Source organism: Epinephelus lanceolatus, chromosome 14 (assembly GCF_041903045.1).
Source record: "Epinephelus lanceolatus isolate andai-2023 chromosome 14, ASM4190304v1, whole genome shotgun sequence".
In the NCBI taxonomy this organism is placed as follows: Eukaryota; Metazoa; Chordata; class Actinopteri; order Perciformes; family Serranidae; genus Epinephelus; species Epinephelus lanceolatus.
In genome coordinates this window covers 35,772,777-35,798,695 of record NC_135747.1, presented here as the reverse complement: position 1 = coordinate 35,798,695, position 25,919 = coordinate 35,772,777, and the positions used below count along the sequence as shown (strand labels likewise).

At 40.9% G+C, this 25,919-nt stretch overlaps 1 protein-coding gene across 1 annotated transcript; it reads right to left on the bottom strand.

Moving 5' to 3' along the window:
• Positions 1-20,315: 20,315 nt before the first annotated feature.
• On the bottom strand, positions 20,316-23,030 carry tent5c (terminal nucleotidyltransferase 5C). Its single transcript, XM_033617555.2, has 2 exons — positions 22,885-23,030; positions 20,316-21,989 (listed from the first exon to the last, which is right to left on the bottom strand). Exon 2 carries the CDS (start codon positions 21,964-21,966, stop codon positions 20,815-20,817), a length of 1,152 nt encoding a protein of 383 aa, XP_033473446.2. The 5' UTR covers positions 21,967-21,989; positions 22,885-23,030; the 3' UTR covers positions 20,316-20,814.
• Between the last annotated feature and the right edge of the window lie 2,889 nt (positions 23,031-25,919).

The window sequence follows — 25,919 nt, the reverse complement described above, 5'->3', positions numbered from 1 at the left end:
ATTGGACTGAATGGATCAAATCTCGATGTGAAACGAGTCATTTCGTAATGGCTGTAATGCTTAAAAAATGTATCCAATGAATTACAGAATTGCAATGTAAGTCAAAGGCAAAACGTCCTTTTGGGGCATCATGTGACAGACTTCAGGAATTTCAGTTCCAATGTTTGACCACTATAAAAATTGACCTTAAAGCCTGGCACACTTCCTGGTGGCCTGGGTCATATATAGCGACCACAAAAAGGTCAGTGGGGGCAGCAGCTACCAGGGCCATGGGCCACTAATGTTTTCTCAAAGGTCCTGGATCTTTTAGGTGTGTAAAACAATGTTTCTCAAATGGTGTGCCGTCTGAGTTTGTGATAACCTCACATTATTATTGCAATATTCAGCTGGGCCTGTACAAAAAGTTATGAAATTATTTCTAATTGACTGTATCAGTATGCTGTGCACACCCATATACTAATAAAGAGAAAGACTCTAGCTGAAAAATGTAATTTAAATAAATTTAATTTCAAAAAACCTTCCCTGGGAACCTATTTGTCACCATTCATTTGTAGGAATTCTAAGTGTGTGACACATCCAAAGCCCTGATTGGCAGCCAGTGTGAGGGATGATAACATTTAAAAGGAGAAAGCTGTGAGTGGGACGATGGATCGCTTTATTGTACAGAGAAAATTACAACAAAGCACCAGTGAAGACGACCTACCATGGAAAGAAAAAACCCACACACATTATAGAAGCTATTGTGCACAGATATAGATACAGGTGTGCCTGAGATTTTGGCTTGCCCTTTGATGTGCCTTGGGCAGAAAAAGTTTAAAAACCACTGGATTCAAACACCTTAAACTCAGTGTCATTTCCCCTCAGTCTCTCTGACAGGAGCAGTAAATCAGTGGAGTGAAAATTCTATTTATTCTATATTAGTCTGGGCCGCCGGATCGGGGTGAGAAGGGACAAAGCTTTCCTTGGTCCAGCTGCTAGGAGGGGCCCATGGATGCCAACAATAATCATGGTTATTCTAAATACAAGCACTGATAACCAGATTGTATTCAGAACCAAAATATTCACCACTGATTATTAAAACCACAAAAATAAACAGTGCACTGTATTTATTCTTGTTTTAGTAAAATGTTTCACAATGACAGCCCCTCTCATGAAATAGTGCACAAGCGTACACAAGCGTTGTGAAAAAACACATCGGGCAGCCGGCCACATGACCTGAGAGATTTACTGATCTGATTAGCTAATGTTGGAGTGAATTTCTTTGCTGTGCCAGAACCTGCACATAAATCAGGATGCCAGAAAAGAAAGCAGAAAAAGAGGGAGGCTGAAAGTGCTTTAAACCCAAATAATAATGCAATGACTGACATTTTTTCTGTCAGCTCAGAAAGCTGCTTCCAGCCAGGCTCAGAGGCAAACGATAGCCAGGAGACTAACGTTACAGCTAACGTCACTGGCTAAGAGATAGCTTGTATCAGTAAAGGAGCCATCAGGCACCACTAACACCACCTGTGAGGAAGAAGAAGATGATAGCCCCAGTCACTGAGAAAGTCTCATGTATGTGCCAATATGAGTAAAGCAAATGTGATGAGGTCCCGTTCACTGGACCTTGTCAGGGGCCAAGTACTATCTATATAAATTTAAAAAAGTAACATCAAAACATAACTTTATCAACTTTTACCAATTAGCTCAAAAATTTAAACTGCCAAACCATAATTTATTCAAATATTTCCAAATCAGAGACTGGGTTTGCAACAGCTATACAGAATTTCCAAAAATCCCACCAGATTCCCCACTTGAAAGTCATCTGCTTAGTAAAAACTTGCATTCTACGAAAGGACTGATGTCTGCTATTTATACCATCTTAAACAATAACCTTCCAGTCTATAAGAAGAATGACAAAAAAGTAAAATGGGAGTCGGATTTGGAATGCATTTATGACGATGCTGAGTGGTGTAATATCCGAAACATGTCTCAGACTATCTTAATTCCAACCAAACATGGACAAATGCAGTTCAATATTCTCAACAGAACCTATTATACACCTCATAGATTACACAAAATATTCCATAATGTTTCTCCCAACTACCAAAGATGTAAAACCTGTGTTGGAGACCTACTTCATATGCTCTGGTGTTGCTCCTCTGAAGGAATTTTGGAAATATATCATCAGAACGACTACAGATGTCATAATCAAAATAGAATCTGACCCTAGGGTCTGGATCTTGGGAGATTCTTAACATGGATCACAATAAAAAATACTTCATATTATTCGCGGGCACAGCCACAAAAAAGTGTATACTATTCTGTGTTTTGTATTGTTGTTTTTCTGTTTGTACTTTCTGTCATGTAAAATGGTAAAATGGCAATTTTGTCAATAAAAATATCTTTACAAAAAAAAAGTAACATCAGATAATCTTTGCCTCTTTTTAGGGGGCAGAAGTGAAAATTTGTCATCCTCAAGATTTGTTGTGTTGTGGTTTGAGAATGATGAGGACAGTTGGAGAATAGTTAGATACAAAGTGCTGGCTCTACTGGATGATTTTTCCCTTGGTAACTGTTATGTTTTTCCCAAGCGTCAACCTCTGGGCTGATAAATGAAGTGCCAGTGCAGAAGTGCCAGAAACTGCAGTTCCTTCAGTGGCCACTTGAGGCTGGCTCCAAAAAGCAAGCCAATCCCTATAGACCCCCATGTTAAAATGCCCAACTCTACAAAAAACAGTTTTGGTCTATAGCTAATTTCAACATTCATGACAACCAAGTGGGAGGTAATTTTTTACATAACTCATCCATCTTAGGCTGACCAAACGTCCTCTTTTGCCCGGACATGTCCACTTTTCACGTCCCGTCCAGGGCGTCCGGGGGTCTTTTATAAACTGATGATAATGTCCGTTTTTTCCGTGTGTTTGTGTGTGTGTGTGTTAGAGTGCGGCACGGGCCGCATATTTCTGTCCGAACTCGAACCGAGACCGACATTATTTAATGACCAAAGCACTGAGTTTGTGTCACACAGTGGTTACAGGCTATTTAACAGGCCGGGCGTGCGCCGTGGGTGCTCAGCTGTGGAGAGGGAGACCTCCATGTTTGAGACGGGAGCGGAAGGCGGGAGGTCCGAGGCTTCTAGCGAGAGGAGAGGGAGAAATAAAACAAAATAAGATAAAATAGGAAAAACCTGTCTCCCTCTTTTATTTTATTTTCAGCGTTTAATCAAGGCGGAGGCGGGCGGTTGGAGGTCCGAGACTTCCAGCGAGGGGAGAGGTAGAAACAAACAGCCAATGTGTGTCTGCGTGTGTTATGTTCAGGTGTTGTCACGTAAATAACAGTGCCCAAGCAACAAACAGGACAGACAATAGGATTTTATTTATTTTTACACTACATTTTCACTGAAAGCTGACCGAATCCGACCCGAGCCCAAATACAATTTATAGCTACATTTTTGACCAAACCCGGCCCGACCTGTCGGGTACCATCGGCCTCGGATCACCACACTCTAGTGTGTGTATGTGTCCCCTATAGGGGCCTACCTGAATTTCTGTCTTTGAGAGATATTATTTTGTAATATAACTGAATTTTCTATCCATACATACAAACTTTAAATATATTAAAATTATAAGGCATCTTTGAGTAAACTGCGAGTATCATTTAAGTAGGCTATGTCGTGGCCGGCCGAGTGTCCGTTTTTTGGAAATCAAAATGTGGTCACCCTAATCCATCTGAGTGTTATTAAGGCTTAAAGTTATGCATATTTAAGAGTATGGTCACTGTGTGGGTGACAGGCTGTCTGTGAGGCATCACCACAGTCTCACCCTTTTTACACGGCTGGTTCAAGGCAGGAGTATCATGCTGTTATGCCATCTTGCAGTACTGTATAAGGTACGATCACGGACCGAGTGGTCTCGCCTTTAAGCCGCCGCAGGAGGTAGTGAAAGTGCAGAAATGATTCCTTTTAAATATTTTTTTTGTGGGCTTTTGCCTTTAATTGATAGGACAGATATTAAGCGCAAAAGGAGAGAGAGAGAGAGAGAGAGAGAGAGAGAGAGAGAGAGAGAGAGAGAGAGAGAGAGAGGGAGGGAGGGAGCGACATGCAGCAAAAGGCCACAGGCCAGAATTGAACCCGCGGCCGCTGCAGCAAGGACACAGCCCCACTCCACCCTCTGAGCCACCGGGCACCCAGCCGAAATGGTTCCTGTATAAACAGGACAGCTAGCAGGACGGGACCACCGTCAGGATGGGTGTGACGTTTTGAGCGCGTGGAGATTTAAAAAGCAGGTGGTAGCAGTTAGCAGCTAACTCAAAGACGAAGAACAGTTGCCATAAATGTCTGCAAATTGGGAAAACAACAACCCAGTCTCTTTCTGAAGTCATCAAATACCAGTGCTTAGGCAGTGGCCTCCGCGTCAGACACTGATGAAAAAAAATCGTCCTTTCATATCGGCATAATACACAGTCGGGCACTATCACTGTGTGACGATGACTAACGGCATCTGGGAAACGTGGCAGGTCAACAATGTAAGTTAAGGGGGCAAAAAGTCCAAGTAGGGTGTGTGTGAGGTGTGGTGGATGGGTCCAACGATCACCGACTTTCAGAGGCATGTATGAATGTAAAGCCAAACCCTGTTCTTTTTTCTAAACCTGACCGCGTGCTTTTGTTGTTAAAGGGAAAAACAACATCAATTCGCAGTGTTGTACCGATGTAGTGTTTGTATTTTGAAAGAGGCTGTATGCAAACTGTACATTTCCCGTGAAAACAGAAGCGTATTTTGAAAAGACACAATGCATTTAACAGAACATCAACAACAGGCGCACCTAGGCTACCTTGCATGTCATACGTAGATGTGGAAAGTCCACGACCAAACAGCAACATGTGACGAGATCAGAGTGAGAATGCGTTGAAACAATGAGGTCTGGGAGCTTCTTACTCTCTGAGGAGAGGACGAGATCAGCCGCCATGTAACAGAGACGGTAAATTATTGTTACTGCCATGTTATGTTTATAAAGTGCTGCTAGCTTGTATGTTTTACAACATCACAATGTTTGGTTCCACCCCTGTTTACAAAGTCCTCATCGCTGTATGAGAACACAGAAAACTGATGTAGTGTCAGGACAACTTGTCATAATTACTCTGCTGAAACTGAATTATGTTCAAGAACAGACACTAAAAACATTAAACAGGTGATAAAACCTACATGAATATGGTCCAACAATAAAAACTGAGAGAAGAACAAACTCAGCTGCTGTTACAGACCAGTGGCAGGTGTGTGTGTGTGTGTGTGTGTGTGTGTGTGTGTGTGAACCATAGAAAGATGGATGGTGAATTCCCCCACCCCCCCACCACGCTCTCTGCTCTGTGTTAACTGTCCATTGTCCCTCTCCACCCTGCATACTTGTATCAGTATTTTTCCAGAAATCATGCATTGTTTGACCTGACTGAACACTGCTGGAGGGGAGTTTGTGTGTGTGTGTGTGTGTGTGTGTGTGTGTGTGTGTGTGTGTGTGAGTGGGTGGTACATAGAGTTATGTTTGCATATACAGGGGGGAGGGGGTGGTGTGGTTTTGTTGGGGCCCTGAAACTCCCTCATGGAGGCCAGTTGTCACTTGACACTGTGTTTCCGTCTCTGACACTCAGGAAACGAGACGCCTAAACTGAGAATATGAAAAGGTGACAACTCAATAAAAAGAAAAGGAAATGAGTTGTGGACAAATATACATATTATGTAAACTTATTTGTACTTGTTTTTTGTTTTTATGAGAAAAGTAACAGCAGTTTGGTCTCTGTTGTCAGCCTCACAGTAGATACACAGAAATCAGTAGTGGACGGTAATTAAATATGTTTATTAAGTACAAATTCAAGGTACTTGTACTTTACTTGAGCATTTCTTTTCCAAAAAAGGGAGACAGATTCATCAAAAATAGAGTCTGGCAATAAAAAATAAAACATGTGTTAGCCTTTTGCTAACAGGAGGCTAAGGCTCACAGCTGCTGCTTCAAGTTTGCATTTATGTAGCTAACGTTAGCAAGAGTCTCAAATCACGGTGTGTTGTCCGTCTCGCTTCCCACCACTACAGACATCCTCACTTCACGTACCCCCAGTCAGTGGCCACAGCAACCTGAATCCAGACAGCACAAACCCCAACTCCAGGGGACTGGACAGCCCCAACTTCCTGCTGGATCAGAAAACTTTCTGTTGCTGCTGTTACACAGGTTAGACCCGGCAACAAATTCTCACTCTAACCTTGTCACATATTGACGTTTTGGTCATGGACTTTCCATGTCCACATACGACATGTTCTGTGTTCTGGACACCATGTCAGATACACTTCCGTTTTCACAGGAAACTTAACATTTACACGCAGTCTCTTTCAAAATAAACACACAATGTCAGTACAACACTGCGAATTGACGTGGTTTTTTTTTCCTTCAAACAACAAACACACATGGTTGGGTTTAGGAAAAAAGAACAGGGTTAGGGTTTAGAGCCTCACGTGACGTGAACATTGCTCTCTCGGGTGAAAGTCGGTGTTTGTTGGACCCATCCACCACCCCTCCTGCCCGCCCCTCTTGAACTTTCGCCACCTTAAAAACAGAGCAGAAAAAAAGCGCCATGTCATCTCTGCCTTTTTCCCATTGTCTAATCATATGATTTCATATGATGATTGGTGGTCATGACAACAAGTTTACAGTTGATAAACAATGGAGGAGAAACTGGTGGTAGTGGTTGCTGGATACCCAGAGCTATACGGCCCAGGTTGTCAAACTGCCCTGAGTCATCCTAAAATATGCCTGGAAACAGCCATCATGGAGGAGAAGCTCCTGGACCAACTGGTGGTACTTCCCATGATCCACCCTCTTTTTTAGGGTCTCATGTACCCACACAGATCTCTGTTTATCTGCTGACAGCCTCTCACCCTCAGCCAGAGCTACAGCAAGTACCCTCTGACTCAACATTTTGGGGACTAGAGTATCCTGTGTGATCGGGGCCTTAGACTGAAAATTTAAAACATCAGATATGTTTGTGAGGCAGCAAGGCCGCATTATATAAACGCGAAGTGCAGTGATGGAAAGTGTACGCCTCGTGCAATTAACATTTTACATAAGGGGTGACCTCAACCAGATTACAGGGAAAAAAATCTGATTCAGAGTTTTGAGATAACAGGAAGGGCAAGTGCTTTCTTCTATAAAATGTATTCACAATTTAAACTGTTGACAGTGTGTTCTGTGGATTATCCAGAGTAAATGGGATCATGTTGTCAGTACCACCAACAAAACTTTCATTATTTCCCTTGTATTCCTGTGGAGGCAGAAATCTTGGATGTCTCAAAACCTGGGTGAATAAAAGCCCAAACTATCCGCATTACGAGATACCAGCAGAGGTAAGTGGCTTGTGGGTGCACTTGGAGCAGGGACAGACGAAAGGAGACAAAAAATAAAAAGAGGGAAAACATAAGGATAGTAGAAGGGGACAGGAAGAAGGAAGGAAAACTGTCTGAGCTGAGCCATCTGTCGGTCTTGTGATCTCTCAGTGCGCCAAGTCATCGAGTCTCTCAGAAGGTCAGACTCTGGTTTTCACGAACATGAACATCAGATTTACTGTCTGTGCTCACAGATTGGATTTTACAGATGAAGTTTTATTATTTCATTATCAAATTTTCATATCACTCCAAACCTTGAACACACATCAAACAGAGAAGAGTCAGGCTTAATGCTCTCAGCCTGAGACAAACACCCGCCGGTATCTGTGTGGCCTCTGGGCCAATGTTGTGACTTTGAAGGCTCGAGTCATTTTAAAAAGCAAAACAAAACTCAGATGGCAGATGTGGCAGCTGAAACACTGCAGACAGACAGATGCACATGGAGCCAGGTGCTGCTTTGCAAGTTACAAAAATAACAGCTGGTTGGGAAAAAAAAAAACATTTTCAGGTGACCAGCTGAAGAGTTGGGGACACTGAAGCAAGCTTAGTGCATCGCATGTCAAGAGTTCAAGTCAAGAGGAAGAGACCTCTGTGGATAATGTGGCTGCTGGTAAAGACCTCCTGAAAGTCTGAATCTTCAGTTAAAAAAGATTAGCACACATTAGCAGGTGCTACACTGATTTGCAGAGATGGGACCAAGTCACACATGTGCAAGTCTCAAGTAAGTCTCAAGTCTTAACCTTCAAGTCTCAAGTAAGTCCCAAGTCATTTTTTCTTGGGCAAGTCAAGTCACAGGTTATGTCAAGTCAAGTCAAGTCCTGTAATAGGTCAAGTCAAGTCCAAGTCAAGTCACCTTATTATTGTAATTTTACCTGCAGAATCTGATCTTAATAAAGTGAAAAGACAAGATATAAGTAACTGTCAGTAAACACTGACTTCATCGCTGCAATGTTTACTTTGCAGGGACGACCCTCATGCGTGCGTGCGCACACACACACACACACATACACACACACACACACACACACTAACCAAGGCAGTGGCCAAAATCACCCATTTAGCTCATTTAACCCTGTGTTGCTTGCTCATAAAACGTACAGCCGGTCTTGTGATGAACCGGTCGGAATGTTCGCTCACGTTTTCTGGGGTTAATGTTAGCAAATAAATTAAAAACAAGTTCCACTAAACCGACCCACCCACCCCACCCCCGTATCGTATCAAGCTAACGTTAGCTAACTACCGACTAACCAGATAATATTAGCTAACTGACAAGCACTTACTGGGCAGAATGGCTCTTCAAATGACAAACAAAGTTTGAAGTTGTCGCCTGGCTGTCCGAGATGTTTATGCCGCATGTCTTGCACTGTGCTGTTCGTCTTTTGGCGTCATAATGGTAATTCCGAAAGCCGAAGACGATGACCCCTCCCGCTGACATGTTGATGCCTATCTGATATAAGAGGGCGTGTTTCTCCAATAAACACGTAAGGTACGTAGAGAGGGCATGACTGATTGACAGGGTAGTGATCCAGTCATGACAACGCCATTCTCAGCCTGCGCTCCTACCGGGTAATCAACATTATTTTTTAAATTAATTTATTAACTTTATATTCTAACCAAAAACATGATGTGCATAACACTCAAGTCATTCAAGTCATCGTGTTTCAAGTCAAGTCCCGAGTCTTTAACTTCCAAGTCCGAGTCAAGTCTCAAGTCTTTTATTTTTTTGTCAAGTGAAGTCACAAGTCATCAAAACAGCCACTCGAGTCGACTCGAGTCCAAGTCACAATGACTCGAGTCCCCATCTCTGCTGATTTGTAGCATGAAACTGCTTTATTCTGGGTTTTTACTGGTTTGAATCACCTGAGCCGTTTGTTTTGGGGAGGAAGAGACCTCTGTTGAAAATTCGACTTCTGGTAAAAACCTCCTGAACCATGAACACTAAAGGAATTCTAACCAGGAGAAGTTTCAGATTGCAACCAGCTCTGCAATCTAGACATCATTAAATCCCCATAAAACTTACACACTGGAGCTTTTGGTGCAACATCAAGACTAAGGTACCATACAAATCAATAAAGAATTAAAATAAACCAAAAAATTTACAAAAGAAATTCTCAAAAAGCCAAGGAGCCTTAACAGGAAACATTCAGTCGCCAAGACTTTAACCTTGAGGTGGGAACAGTCAGCAGGTTCCTGCCTGAGTATCTCACGTTGCGAACTGGTTGGTGTGGGGACAGGGGTTCAGATATATATTCTGGGGTCAGGTCATGACGGGCTTTAGTAGTAATAAGTAAAATATTAATATCAGTTCCTAAAATGAATGGGCAGCCAGTGTAAGGTCATTAAGATTGGAGTAATGCCATCTCTTTTTTGATTTTTGTTAGGAGCCTTGCTGCTGTATTTTTGCACCATTTTGACTCCATCCATCCATCCAGACGTCCCTCTCCCCAGCAACGCTTTCCAGCTCCTCCTGGGGGACCCCGCGGCGTTCCCAGTGCAGATGCGATATGTAATCCCTCCAGCGGGTTCTGGGTCTGCCTCGGGGCCTCCTACCAGTGGGACGTGCCCGAAACATCTGCAGTGAGAGGTGCCCAGGAGGATCCTGATCAGATGCCTGAACCACCTCAACTGACCCCTTTCGACGCGATGGAGCAGCGGCTCTACTCCAAGCTCCCTCCAGATGTCTGAGCCCTTTACCCTATCTCTAAAGCTGAGCCCAGGCACCCCACAGAGGAAACTCATTTCGGCCACTTGTATCTGCGACCTCATTCTTTCGGTCACTATCCAGAGCTCATGACCATAGGTGAGGGTTGGGATGTAGATGGACCAGTAAATTGAAAGCTTCACCTTCCGACTCAGCTCCCTCTTCACCACGACAGACCCAAATTTTGAGTCTATTAATTGTTTTCTGATTGAGGTCTGTTAAAAGACATTTACAATTGTCCAACTGTGAGGAAATCAAAGCATCAATAATAGTTTGTGTCATTTAAAATCAGCTTTGATCGAATCTTAGCAAAGCAGTTATTGACTGCATTTCACAATGAAGAGGGAACTCTAGAGGATGGAAGATAATGCTATTTCTAATTTTTGCATTACTCATATGAAACCACAAACCATAGAGGAGAGAGGAGGAGGAGGAAGAAATGGAGGAGGAGGTGGCATAAATAAAAAAAAAATAAAGGTTAATATGGTCTATAAAGAAGCATCATCTCGTAGACGGAGGCGAATGGAAAAGGAGCTTGCTAAGGTCACACTGCCGTGTCACCTAAGTCAACACAGTGAGTCACTCCTTACAGATAAGTCAATACGTTTTATGAATGGCAGCCAGTGACTCAGGGCCGGAGGACAGGACAGGGGTGCTGTCTAAGGAGAAAATGACATGGCAGATAACCAGCATCGCTGGTCTGCATCGGAGGATGGATGAGTAGACGATGAGTCAGGGAAAACACACACTTTGATCCACGTACTCTTATTTGACAGGAAGCAGAAGGAAGAATCAATAAAGAGCAAGAACACAAAAACACACACAACAAGCTGCAACTAAACCTCTGCAGCGACTCTGCGTCAGTGTGTGAGGAGATGTAAATGTCCATAGGCTGACATGCTTTGAAGTACTCCTGTTCACAGCAGCGATGGCCAGGCTTTTATTATCCAATAAAAACTCTGGCAGAGGGAGAGAGGGTTTTCCACTGAACTCAGATCAGCAAGAACAGGATTTAAATTTCTGAATGCTGAGCCGACTGATCTCCCCACTAACCGCTGCCCCAGTGATGGAGACGGAAAACATCTCTGGTTAGAGTCATCATCGGGATGCCCGCAAGACTCGTGGGAAGACGTCAGGAAGCTAAAACTGCACAGAAGGGTAAAACTAGAGCTATCAGGAAAATATTAATACCACTTTGTCAGAGTGCATTTTAAAGATTAAATATTCATTTTAACTACAGTGAAGCAATTAGGTTGTTTCTGTGTATGTATTAAAACATGATGATAGAATACCATCAAGCAAGGCCTGAGGGATTAATAATAATAATAATAATAATAATACTAAACTATTTTATTGATATGACTTTTATTTACTTTTTTATTGACTTTTTTTTACATAAAAAATGTCACTTTTGGTTAACAAATCAAATGACTCCTGTATAAATATTTATTTTTATGAAATAACTAAAATAATCAAATCCAACTATTATTATTATCATAATTATTATTATTATTATTAAACTTTAAAATAAACAGTGTCACTTTTGGTAAACAGTCAAATGACTCCTATATAAATGTATATTTATTTATATGAATATATATATTTATTTTTTTGATGATTTCCAATTATTATTATAAGTATTAGTATTATTTTAATAAACTTTAAAATTAACAATGTCACTTTTGGTCAACAAATCAAATGACTCTTGTATAAACATTTATTTTTATGAAATCACTAAAAATAATCAAATCCAATTATTATTATTATTATCATAATTATCATTATCATTATTATTATTATTATTATTATTATTATTATTATTATTGTTAAACTTTAAAATTAACAATGTCACTTTTGGTCAGCAAATCAAATGACTCCTGTATAAATATTTATTTTTATGAAATAACTAAAAATAATCAAATCCAATTATTATTATCATAATTATTATTATTATTATTTTTTTTTTTTTGTTTATTAAACTTTAAAATAAACAATGTCACTTTTGGTAAACAAATCAAATGACGCCTATGTATATATATATATATATATATATATATATATATATATATATATATAAAATCACCAAAATAATGATTTCCAACTATTATTATTAGTATTAGTATTATTTTAATAATCTTTAAATTAACATTGTCACTTTTGGTCAGCAAATCAAATGACACCTAAAAATTAATAAAATAATTAAAGAATTAATAAAATAATTAATATATATATTCTCTTCATTTTTTTTTCCTTTACCTGTTGGAAATCGTTATCTGACGATAAGGTAAAGTGGTGAAAACATTTTTAAATACAACATACTCTTAAACTGATATTGATTATTTTAGGTGTCTAAAATACATTTTGCTGCTGACCCCTTCCACAGCAGTACATTACTTAGCATCTGTTGGACTCCAGCCTGCTTCTCCAAACTTGTGGTGAGCCAGCTGACATCGACTGACAACAGAAGACGTCACAATAAGAAGCACAAAACGATAAAAGCACATTACTCAAAGTAACATTAGATCTTATGGTTGCTATTTCTGAGAAGATAAAAACTAACTGGACAAGCTTTGTGAAGTGTCACTTCACCCACAACCAAATGTCACACTCATCACCACTTCCTGAGAAACAGTGCCCATGAACACTGTTGACAGTCCAACACTGTACTGCACAGTGTTGTCTGTCCTCTGAACTGTTCTCACTGCACTGTTATGCTGCTATCATCACCTTTTATTGCTTATATTCAAATGGACAAACTCTGCTCTGAGGACAGAAACCTCCAAGGGCCCCTGTCCCACAACATATGTTGCTGAAGAAGTAATCCTGCAAGCTGTGGTGCCATATTCTTCATTATATTGCTGCTGTTCTGTTCTCTAGTTGGTATTATTGAGTCTTTATTGCGCTGCTGATTTATTGCTGCGCCACTGTTTGGTACGTGTTTTACGTTGTGATGTAGTCCTACGTGCTCTGCTCCTCGCTGTTGTTGTTGTAAGTTATTTCCAGTTGGCTGTATACATGAAAAGTATCGCCAAACCCCAATGTCACCTCTAAGGCCTGAAGCCCTGAGCCCTCAGGGACTACTACAAAGCAGAATTTGGCAAGGTAAAAAGTTAAAAGTATAAAGTATACTTTAAGTATAAAGGTACGTAGTATAGATATATAGTCCCATGCAGAGGTAGGTTTTATGTAGGAATACAGTTATTAGAGACAAAATTTAATCTATATTTTGCTAACAGGTTAAGTGCAAGTGTAACGTATAAAGACTATTATGTTCAGTGGTAGGTTTAAAGATCTCTAACATCAGAAATGTGGACGTTGACACAGAAAAGCTGTCATTTTGACAAAAAGAAGATGAATAAATGAAATTAAAATATTTGTGGCGATTAAGACCTCACAAATTCTAATTTAAGACTTTCTAAGGACCTGCAAACATCCTGCTATTTTATTGGTCTAGCAGTTGAAATGGATGGTGTGTTAAGGTTTATACAGAAAATTTTAAGACAAAAATCTCTTGAAATCCTCGTTCAACAGAGTGTCTACAGGTATAAAACACTTTATTAAAATGCCTTTTAAAGTCTTCCTAAGATCAGTTTAAATCAAATTAATGAGATTTTTTGACAAATCATCTTTATCTCATTGGAGCACTGCACGTAACGCATAAAGGTGCGTATTTCAAATGTAGCCCTGTGCAGAGGAAGGTTTTATGTCAGAATACAGTTATTAGAGAGTTAAGTTACATTTTGTGCACAGTTAAGTGCAAATTTTAAGTAAAAAGACAGTATTATGTTCAGTGGTAGGTTTAAAGATTTGTAACGTCAGAAATGTGGACTTTTCATGCAGAGGAGCTCGACTCATTTTGACAAAAAGTTGAATAATTGAAATTAAAATGTTTGTGTCAATTAAGAGTTTTTCTTGGCTTTTAAGGCCTAATATTTAAGACTTTCTAAGGACCTGCAGACACCCTGCTATTTTCACCCTGGAGGCGTGTTCAAGTTTATATAAAAACTTTTTAAACACAAATCCCTTGAAATGCTAGTTTGAGCTAAATGTTTAACAGGGTGTCTACAAGTATCAAACACTTAGATTTAATGACTTTTAAAAGGTCTTAAGATCATTTTAAACCAAATTGATGACAGATTTCTGGACAAATCATCTTTATTTTATTCAAGCACTGCATGTTAAGTATAAAGGTGCGTATTTTAAATGTAGTCCTCTGCAGGGGAAGGTTTTATAGAAGAATACAGTTATCAGAGTGAGTTAAGGTACCTTTTGCCAACACTTAAGTTAAAGTAAAAAGACAGTATTAGAATCAGTGGACGGTTTAAAGACTTGGTACATCAGAGTTGTGGACATTAATGCATGAGAACTCATTAAAGCAAAAAGAAGTCGAACAAATGAAATTAAAGTGTTTGTGGCAATTAAGACCTCATATCTAAATTCAAGACTTTTTCATGGCTTTTAAGGTCTAATATTTAAGACTTTAAGGACCTGCAGGCACCCTGCTATTGTAGTGGTCTGGCAGTTACATGTTGGTGTGTTTGAGTTCAAACAGAAAATACAGTATTACCTGCCAGACAAATCCCTTGAAATGCTAGTTTGGGATTAAATCTGTAAAGACACAACCTGACATGAAATTTCCATCAACACAAATAACTGAAGCCATATTGCGTTTAATACTCTTTATTCATTATTTCCTCTTCAAACACATTTTCCTGATGTACATGTACATTTCCATTCAAAAAAGAAAAAACTCAAGTGAGGTAAAAGTCCTGAAAAATGAAATAGTATAATGGTTGTACCATCAAACTCATCGTCACAATCACGAAGCTGACAAAAAAGCTATTTTGCATTAACTATTTCAAAAAAATATACAAGTGCGACAAATTTCATATTTCCCCCCCACTTTTTAATTATTCTTTTTTTTTTTTTATTTAAACAGCAACAGGCATCCCTTCATACACACATGCAAACAAGCACACACACCACCACGCATTAACGTAAACAAATCTGCTGCAAAAAAATTCACGACTCTTCGTGTAGAAACTGTCGGAAAGCCTCCATCACATTCCTATGGTGTAAGACTTGTACTGTAGACAAGCATAACCACTACGTATCTAATCCACGGCTTCCTCTGCACCCCCTCCAATAAAGAATACATCTACAGGTGTCATAAATAAAAAAAACACGCTGCACTAATAAACAAAAGCCCAAACGAGTGGGACGACCAAAGGCAAGGAGAGTGAGAGAAGCGACGTGATCGATGTGTAGTTTACAGCAGACAAAAAAAAAGTGGGGGCCAGAAAATAAAGGCAAAATACACTTCATCCTATTTTTTCTCTCCACGTCGTCCTTCACAAAAACTTCATACATCGACACACACACATCAACCATGACACGGTGATTTAGCATGAGCCCTGTTACACCCCACTCTCATCCAGTGGGGGAAGGTAAAGCTTTCATTAACAGACGTTTTTTCAGTCGTGAGACAAACGTCACAAGAACCATGAACACATGATGGCAGGGTGGACACAAAACAAGCAGATGATTTACATTCCAGACTGCGTTCACTATCTACTCTCTAGAAAATGCATGTTTGTTTGTTGCATTTTCTTTGGCCTCGCTCGAAACTATTTTTATCGAGCGATGTCAACAAAAAGCCCGAGACGGGACAAGTCCTCACCAGCTCAGCAGACTTCAACTTGCAACCGTGAGCAGCATCACCGGGCTGCTGGTTTTGAAATAATAACCCAATTAATCATCACTCAGCAAGGATAAACAAATTGAGGAATGACTGAGACTAAATAAATATTCTGTCCCCTGCTTTCAACCAAGGCAACGATCATTTTAGGGCTAACAGTGTGGTGGTAAATCCAGCTGTTAGCACTAAACTAATGCTGTGTTTACACTACGAGCGACAAAGCAACAGGCTACAAGTATTTTTCAATGGAAGTTGGTGACATAAAGCTAAAAACTGACACCTGAGACTTGGTGCAGAGGACGGGTATGATGTGCTACAGATCAAAGTTAAGCTAGCTTCTACTTTTTTCAGCGCTCCAACGACACAGTGAAGCGTCAACAAATCTAATGTTTGGTTTCTAGCTGTAGTACTGTCTTATTTAGCTTGCATGATGCGAGTTTGCCAAGTAGGACATGCCCCTGGATCAACTTCCCACATCGCCTTCCAGGGTCATCTGTGTGCTGCTCCAGTGCTTCTGCAGAGCTAAGCTAATTTTCCAAATTGAAGTTAGTACAATTAAACAAAATCCTCAGTAACACTGAACAAAAGCCATGAAAGCTACTGCAAGGTTAGCGAGTTATCTTGCTAACTAGGTAGGCTATGCTAACAGGTAGCTTGCCAATAAGTTAAAATACTGTTTATTAACATTAAGGGCCTATTAGCGAGCTTACTTGTTAGCATAGCCAACCTAGTTAGCAAGCTAACCCTGCAGTAGCTTACATGGTTTTTTTTAGTGTTGCTGAGATTTTTGTTCCCTTGTACCAACTTCAGTTTGGAAAAACTAGCTTAGCTCTGATGAAGCACCAACGGATTTTGAAAGGAGCTCGGGAGCAGCACTCTGATGATGTCAGAGGGCTGTGATAGGTTAACTGCAGTGTTGGTCCAGGAAGGAACGCAATGTGGGATGTTGATGAGCATGTCCTACTTGGCAGAATCATGTCATGCTAATTAGCTTAGTTAGCTGACGCTATGCTAGCTTTCTGTGTGTTAGGATGCACACATGGATGCAATGGGGCAACGAAATGTAATGTTGAAGGAATGGTCAGTTTGAAGAAGCTGACATAAAAACTACGCAATCTACTGCTTTGGAGGCGTCAGCAACAAAATGTATATTAGCCACGACTATTTAAGTGTCGACTATGTTTAGAATATTTTCAATACCTTACTCTGATGTTAGAAAGTGATTTACAATTGAAAAATGAGGCCGTTATATTGCTCTCTTCAAAGCCAGACTCCATTAAGAAAAACAGTGATTTAATGTCGCTGAACGCAGCAGGTGCTGGTCAACTGCTGCCTCGAACAGTTTGTTTGTTAATGTGTGACTTTGTCATTTAAAAAGGTTAGTTCATTACACCAAAGCCACACAATAAATAAAAAAACTAATCAAAACAAAACAGATGGAAGCAGTGGTAGACAAGCATCTCTGTGGTCAGAGAGTTAAAATTACTGTTTTTCTCAATGGAGTCTGGTGGATTTCATGAAAGTGTATAACAGGAACTGAGGTTGTTAACGCCTTCCCCGTTGACTTTAAATATAGCAAACACTTTGACTGACATTGCTTTTTTAGGTGGCTAACATACATTTTGTTGCTGCCCCCACCCACATCAGTGCATTGCTTAGCTTCCAAGTCAAACTCCTGTCTGATTCTCTAAACTGGGAGTGTGCTGACCAACGTGTACTGTATCCAACACTGACTGTGGATAAGCACTCCATGCAACCCTGCTTAAAAAGATCAGCACAATGCCTTTAAAATGAGTAGTTTTTTTTTTTTTTTAGATGATGTTCATGTTTGTGGCAAGTAGCCGAAACACCAAAGCCCATGACGACATGACTACACTGTTGCGTTTGTCACTCGCAGTGTGAACAGAGCGTAAGAGGGGACTACCCACTGAGTGATGATGAGGTTTCAGAGCACAGATAAAACCCAGCACTGCTGTCAGGCTGTAGCAAGCTGACGTCTGCTGACTACCTCCACCTTCAGGCATGATCTACTCCAATAAGACCCTGCAGTTTGGGGCAAGAACAGGAGAGTCACAATTAATACAGAGACAAGAAAAGACACAAAATGAAGGTGAGTATAAAGGAGGGGACGTCTCTATGTCAAGGGCAGATGAAACCAATTTATCCTCCCAAAATAAAAAAACTAAGGGACAAAACAGAGCCCTCAAAAACACATTATGTCCCTGAGAACCAGCTCAACTCCCTCCAGCAATTGACCATGTTAGCTTATTTACATTCCTCTCAGGTGGCTGGGTTTGGAGTTTAAAAAAAAAAAAAAAAAAAAGGCCTCTTTAAAGTGCTTCTGTTAGAACGGGGTCTCTGCTGGTCGACCTCCAGCTACTGTGCCAAAGTACAGCTCGTCAGTGCACTTCAGGTATTGCTTTGGTTTGAACGGGGACAAAACTGTCAGCAAAACAAATTCAGCCAGGCGGCTTCAGATCATGTGGAGCTACGATGCTAGGCAGTCCAATAAGTTAAGGGTAAATATATAACGTCTGTTTAGAAAAATCAGAAAAGTTGGATTTCAAAAAAGGCATTCAGGCACGACTGAGGTCAACATGGCTGCCAGTGACAAGGCCCAACGTTTTGGAAAAGACAAAGAGGGGAGTAAAACGAAAAAGGCTGAGAACACTGTGACAGGAATGACTAGACACATGAGACTGAAACTAAAAAACAAAAACTGAAGGGGAAAAAAAACACGGTAAAAAGAAAAATAAAATAACAAATAAACAAATTCAAACCAAAATTACTTTGCTCCCCAACCAGAAATGTATGATTTCCCCCATAAACTATAATGGCAGCCTTGTTTCAAGGAGCTGAAAAAATGCTTTCCCTTCTGATCACCATTTAAAAACTCTTTAAAAAGCTAAATCACTCTCCAAAGAGTCAAAAGGCACTTGAATGCTTCAGTTGCTGGTTGTAACTTTGGTCCAGAGCGAGACAGTGTGTGGCACCTCACTTGTTGTTAAAAAAAAAAAAAAAAAAAAAAGACAGTGGCAGCTCCCATACCAAAGTTGAGCAGCTAATCCAGCAGAGCATGCCCTGACCCGGGGTGTGACCTGTAGAGAGGCCGAGCTGACTGTCCCCTAACAATTTTTGTAGCCAGTCAGGAGCTGTGGGCCGGCCAGATAAGAGATGGTCCTGGTTATCTGGTATGAACACAGCAGCAGCAGCAAGGGAGTGAGCAGGAATTAGCTTCTGATGGACTGGGGGAGCAGAAACACAGCAGGTGTCCCTTACACATGAAGTTTAAGAGCAACTTTTGTCGTGTCAAACCTGGATGCTACGGAGAGATAACAGGTTAAAGTCACAGCTTTGGCCATGTGATAGTTATGCCACGCTGCAAGTGTTCAAAGTTTACAGCTAATAATAGGCTTGGCTTGAAATAGTAATTCATAGGTTTGGGAGAGAGAGCAACCCCGTCACATTTGGGGAGGGGGGGGGGGGGGGGGGTGCTCGTGGCTCAAGGCAGTTGTAGCTTCCAGGATGCATCAAACTTGTCCAAAAGGGGAGTGGCATCCAACTGGCAGACACGTTGGCGTTTCTCTTAACATACCAGTCGCACTCCCTGGTGTCTGTGCTCCCATGACCACAAAAGGGGTTCAAACACTGCGTGGTTCCAGCATGCACCGGATAGAAGAGGACAGGAAGTGACTCAGCTCCCCACACATGTAAGGTGGCAGGGCTGCTGCTGCCGCTCGCACACCCATGCCCAGTTCTCCGCACTGAAGATACCTCCTCCAGGAAAAAAGAAAAAGAGGATAATTATAGATGGCCTGTGTAGTTTTAAAGCCAGTTGCGGTGTTGCGTCAGAGGAGGATCCCATTTCAGGGCTGCTGTCGAGCCTGCAATGGTTGTGAGGGACGACCCTGCAGGTCCACCATGTGCTGCTCCTTTTAAGGGAAGGGACAGCCAGTCAGCCTGTCACTCCAGGACTCCCAGCCAGCTCTCGCTCCAGGCAACGAGGCCATGCTCTCAGCAGCCGGGCCCGTGTCCACTCTCTCTCTCATCAGTCAGCGTCCCACAATAGCCAGCGGATTGTGACGTGGAGATCACTGGTGAGGGTTTGGAAGTGACTTAAAACACAGAGGAGCATAAACTCCTCAGACACACAGGAGCCTGTCTATCTGAGGCCCCGACTGTCTCGCTGCAGATTTCCGCTCAGAGCTGGTCTCGACTGAAAAGTACAGGGCTGAGTAAACTGCATAAAGGGGGGAGGAGGGGAGCTCGTCCTACACTGAGATTCACAGTGGAAAATAAAAATACGCACATTTTTCTCTTGCATTGTTTACAAATCACAGGCACTGCCGGCATACTGGGAGACCACAAACGTCTGTGAGAGTTATTTACACGTCAAAATGAACTAAAACAAATTGACCCCTCTCGCTTCCCCTCCATTTCTGATGTGAACAAAGTTATTAGTGTACCACCTTTCTTTTCTCCTCAGTGAACAAAACTTTAACACTGGTGCTTTTTTTTTTTTTGAGCCGTCACCTTGTATATTACCCCTGCCCCAATAATACTATTTATCAATATTTTACATTTTTTTTCTGCCTTTTTACTTTTTTCTTAATCACAGGAGAAACCCAAATTTAAGGCTATACCATTGTTTTTTCCTTCCTTTTGTCAAAAAATATAAATTATTGGGGGGTAAACCAGCAGGTTAAGGCACAAAACAACTCTGATAAACAGGGAAACAACCAAACACGATGAGAAAAAAAGTCTGAACACTTAAAAATTTCACTTTCTATTCAATGACTTCTGTAGATAAGGAATGAGAAAGGATTCCAAAAACAAAGCAAAACACATGTCCACTTAAATATAATTGTGCCTTGAGAGGAACATTAGCATTTATTGCCTCAATAATTACTTTTTGGGGAGTTTTTTATTTTAATTTTATTCCTTCTGTCGTCTCAAAAGCAGCAGCAGCGTTACCCTCTTGTACATCCTCCCACTTGCTGACTTCTTTGTCAGTTACACGGCAGCCACGTCGGAATGTTCTGGTTGGCCACATAGTAGTTGCTGAAGTTGTGGTCTCGGACATAAGGCGCCGGCTGATAGTAGCAGGTGACGCAGGATGCATCGGGGATTGCGTTCTGCTCCGCCAGCACTCGGAAGGCCATCAGCGAGATGAGGTGGAGGGTCTGCCGCCGCTCGTGGCCCATGAGGCACACTGTGCTCTCGTTGACCACTCGCCGCAGGATCATGAGGTAGTCGTACTTGCTCTTCTCCTCACCGATGAAGTGGCTCTGGAGGTAGGCCTCCACCTTGCGCTGTTGCTCACCAATGTCCGGGAAGTCAATGAAGAAGCGGGAACACATGTACCGCTCCAGGCCCTTGAACTCCTCCTCGCTGGCAGGCCGAAAGTCCCGCACCAGCAGGTTGCAGTATTTGAGCAGGCCGCCACCTCGGATCTCCTCTGGCCGCTTGGTGGCGATGAGCTTGTTCCGCAGGTGGCTCAGTGCCATGCTGAAGTCCCCGTACACGCTCTCCCCGCTCACGGTGGGGTGAAAGGCCTGTGACATGGGCGTCTGTGCCAGCTCATAGTAGGAGAGCATGGAGTCCAGCACAATCTGAAAGGAGTCCACACTGAACTCAAACTGCCGGCGTATTGAGTCCACAAACTTCAGCTCCACGTTGCGGCCGTTGTTGTTGGAGAGTGAGATGAGGCTCCAGCGGTCCTGCTCTGTGTTGACCTTCACCAGCTTCTGGACGTACGCCTCTTTGAGCGTCATAGGTGTAATTTTCTCCTTGTTCACACCCTCGGGCAGAAAGTCCAGCAGGGTACCCAGCACCACGTCCTTAATGAGCCTGAACTCTGCCTCGTGCGGCAGGTCCACCCTGAAGATGACGTCCAGATCCTTATAGCTCCAGCCGATATCCTGCACCAGCACGTGGCTGGCTGTGGAGCCGTTGAGCCGTGTGTCCTTTACTCTGATGCCGCTCAGCTCCAGGCGGGAGCGCACCCGGGCCACAATGTCTTTCAGCCGCACCTCTAAGGTGGGGAAGTTCCCCCGTCCGTGGACAGGCACAACCTCCGTGAGGACTTCATTCAGCCGGCTCACCTGCTCCCAGGTCAGGACGCTGACGGAGCAGCTCTTTGATTCTTCCATGTTATCCATCTTCCCAAAAAAGTTCAGAGTGACTGAGAGGGCAGGAAAGGTAACAGATGTTAGTTATGGCTGACACAAAACAAGGAAAAACTACAACATTTTCATTTTACAACAACACAAAGCAGATATATCTCAATAAATATCCAATACATTATAAATATAATCATAAATAAATGTAATAATGTAAAAATAAAAGCCTGTCAGCTTCACAATATCTCATCAAACAGTAGCAGCATCATGACCCATTCAGCACGAGACAACCTGCTCGCTCTCCGTCTCTCTCTCTCTCTCACACACACACACACACACACACACACACACACACACAGAGTAAAGGACAGAGCGCGTGAGGCTTCTAGAAACAGCTCACTGCGCGAGCCTGGGTTTTATTCCAGAACCAGAGAGACAAACACCAAGCCAGCTTAAAGTACACTAAAGCCTGTGTTTCCCAAAATAAAACCGTGCATCCGCCGTTAAATGTGGCGGCACGAGTTACCGTTACACACGTTTCGTCTAAACATCACCAGCAATTATTTCTTCCAGCTGATCAATTTACCCGTGACGACTGCAACATACGAGTTTAACGATAAAATAAACCGCTAACTTTACTCGGTGCTAACTGCTAACATTAAACAAGTTAGCTTAAAACTAACTTGTGTTGCCTTTACGCTACTTTACGTTACATTTAACTCAATATTAACCCATATGGCAACACATCCCTTTATAAACACAGCAAACGCACGAACCACACGTTTGGAGTTAACGAGAAAAAAATAATCATTTCAAACTAAAACATCCCAACATGTTTTTGAATCATCGTCACAAACTTTAATTTAGCGAGCCTAGCTTAACGTTAGCGGAGTTTAAACAAAATAACACGGTGTGAGACAGAGATAAACGGGAGGATGAAAGCAGTAAGTTACGTACATTTCCAAAAGCGTGCTGTGAAAGCATTCAAAGGTCAGATAAAGAAGATGTTAACTTGGAAGTCGTGCAGACGCCTCCACATAATCCACAGCCTGGAGACAAACACATGTAACGCTGTCGCTGAAAACTCAGTATTTGAACCACACTGCTCGCGCAAGACACGCCTGTTTTATAAAGCCGAAGCACGCCCCGCTGAGGCGGATGCACAGCCGTGGCACGACACAGTCCCCCCTGCCTCTGTAATGTGACTTTAACGATTTAAAAATACAATATTAACATTTAATCATAAAATAAAATAATAATAAAACAAAAACTTTGTATATTTACCCCAAAAGTTCAGCTTTAATCCTCGGCGGATCACACAGGAGTAGAGTCCTCGACTTTGAATGTATCAATGCGCCGAGCGAAGCATCTGATTGGTCGAGGAGGTTTTTGCGTTGCCAAGTAACCAGGACGGTCTCCAGGCAGGGGACGTTCTCCGGCCGCAGCTGTGACACGGCTCAGTTTGAAAGCAGCACTTACCTGAGCTTGGTTTAAATCATGACAGATAATCTGTTGACCAACACTTATTATTATGAACAAATAATATATGTACAAAGCTACATTCATAAAAACACCAACCATCTTTACAGCTTTTTATAAACAACTTTTGTTGTGCTGCAAATCCTTAAAATGTATGAACTCTAAATATGTTACTGAACTGCTAGAAACTGCTAAAAAAATAATATTGTTTATTCTCAAATGAAGCCCAACGGACTCTCTTTAGTATTATTTATGTTTTGTTTTTTATTATTTTATCTTTATTTATTTTCTGGTCAGTAATTTATTTTTCCTTTATTTATTTTGGCTAAAAACCCTTTTTTTCTTTCTTCTACTACTCAGTTTTATTCCCATGTACTTTGAAAATATGGCTGACTTGCCTTGTTGTTGTTCATGTAAATTGGTCAATAAAGATAAGATAAGATAAGATAAGATAAGCAGGAGCATTTGCAACACTACAGCAGCGAAGGGATAGTGCAAACAGGAAGCATCAGCAGAAAAAAATAAAGTTGCAAAGCAATATATAAGTATGTAAAACAAGTGAACTGTACAAAAACAAAGAGCAGTATAATAAGCAAACAGTATAAACACACACAAAGCAATATAATAATATATAATATAATTTGATAAAGCTTTGAAAAAAAGTTATTTGGTAACATTAGGGCTTATTTGAATTTCTACTGATTTAAATGCAATTTTAAGGTGTTAATTAAATACTTCTCATATTTCTGTTGCCCAAAATTAAAGATTTGTTAAAGAAAAAGTTGGCAAAAATCCCACAACAAAAAAATTACAAGATATCAACACCAATAACCAATTATGAGGTTAGGGACCGTTCTTTATTTATCAGAGGAGCGAGGTGTGACTTCATTTTATTTATTTTTTATTCCTATTTTATTTTGACTCTCAGCGAGGCCACAAGTATTTTTCTTTGAACCTCCCTGAGTGACTTGGGGAAATTGCATGACCCTCCCTCCACCATAAATTAGTTGTAAGAGTTTAAAAACTTACCCGTTGATGTTTAAAAGTCAAACACTGAAGACAAAATCCTGGAGTTGAAGAAAGGCTCAGTTTTCCCACTGTTGTCATGCATGCCGGTTAGTTTGTGCAAACAGTTTATTATTGGCAAAATTTTCAACGGGACACGTAGAATGAAGTGATTTTGGTGAAATTTTTTATTTTTTATTTTAAACTCAGATTTGGTTATGTTTTTTTGTGACAGAAGCTTTTGTCCCAAATAATATGTTCATGGACAGTTGGAAATTTGAAAATCACGTGATTTTTTTCCTGTTTTTAATATAAGATAAGACAAGATAATACTTTAGTCATACCACAGCAGGGACATTTGCAACAGTACAGCAGCAGAGGGACAACAAAGTGCAAGCAAAGGCATCAGTAGAATAAAAACACAAAGCAATATAAAAGTCCATATTAGTAAAAAGAAAAATGCAGGTCGGTAGCAAACAGTATAAAAACACAACATAAAAGCCCCTGGGAGATGATTGTGTGCAGTGAAAAATAAAAGCAAGATATAATACATAGACAGGCTATTTACAGTATTGCACATATTGTGTAGATGTTTCACAGTTTTACAGTTTCTGGCTGTGATAAAGGTGTAATTTTGCAGTTTTTCTTAAAAAGAAAACATGCCAACCAAACCAGCCAGCTTTGGAAAATGTATTTTCTTTAAAAACTGGCAGCAAAATAAATACAAAATCCCTTTAAAATAGTGGGCTTTAAAACTAACTTGCGTTGCCTTTACAGTAGTTAACGTTAAATTTGATTCAGTATGAATCCATATGGCCGTAAAATAAATACAAAAGTTGAATGCCCCTCCCTTTAGCCAAAATAAAAACACAAGTCCCTCCCAGGTGCTTAAAAAAATATTGATATTGATGTTAATCTTAAACACATGAAGAACAAGGTATACTAGATTAATGGTAAATATTTATTTAATATCAACACAGAGAGGCATTTCTAATATTTAGTCTAAACACACTGATGTCAAATGAGGACAAACACCTCTCAGTATCATACAGCACAGCTCATAATATTCTCTATTCTAATTCTTAAGTTAAAATCATCTTTCAGTATTCACACAATCTTCATTTATCTGGAATATCCTCTGACTAACAGCACATCCAAGAGGTTAAATGAAACTTAGAAAACCTACGCTCTTGATTCTTGATAGAAAATAGGTCCAATAAAAGCAATCAGAGTGGTCTCAGTGTTGTACTGTGTTGTACACCGCTTTGTGCAAATCAGGGCAAAGGTCACCAGACAATATTGTGCACCAGGACTATCAAAGCCACACTCATTATATATCTGAACCTCCTGTTTAAATAGCCCTCAAACAGCAGTGTTCTTAATGACAATCAGCTGTTGAGTGTCTGATGCAGAGTGCTTTGCATAGGGTTCAGGCTGTAAAACTGCTGTAGTATGTTTTGGAAATGGAAGAACAGGCTGTAGTTTAATAGCAGAGGAAGCAGGAGACT

Excerpts from the sequence above, each read along its gene's own strand:
- tent5c (XM_033617555.2), bottom strand. The coding sequence starts at position 21,966 with ATGGATAACATGGAAGAATCAAAGAGCTGCTCCGTCAGCGTCCTGACC.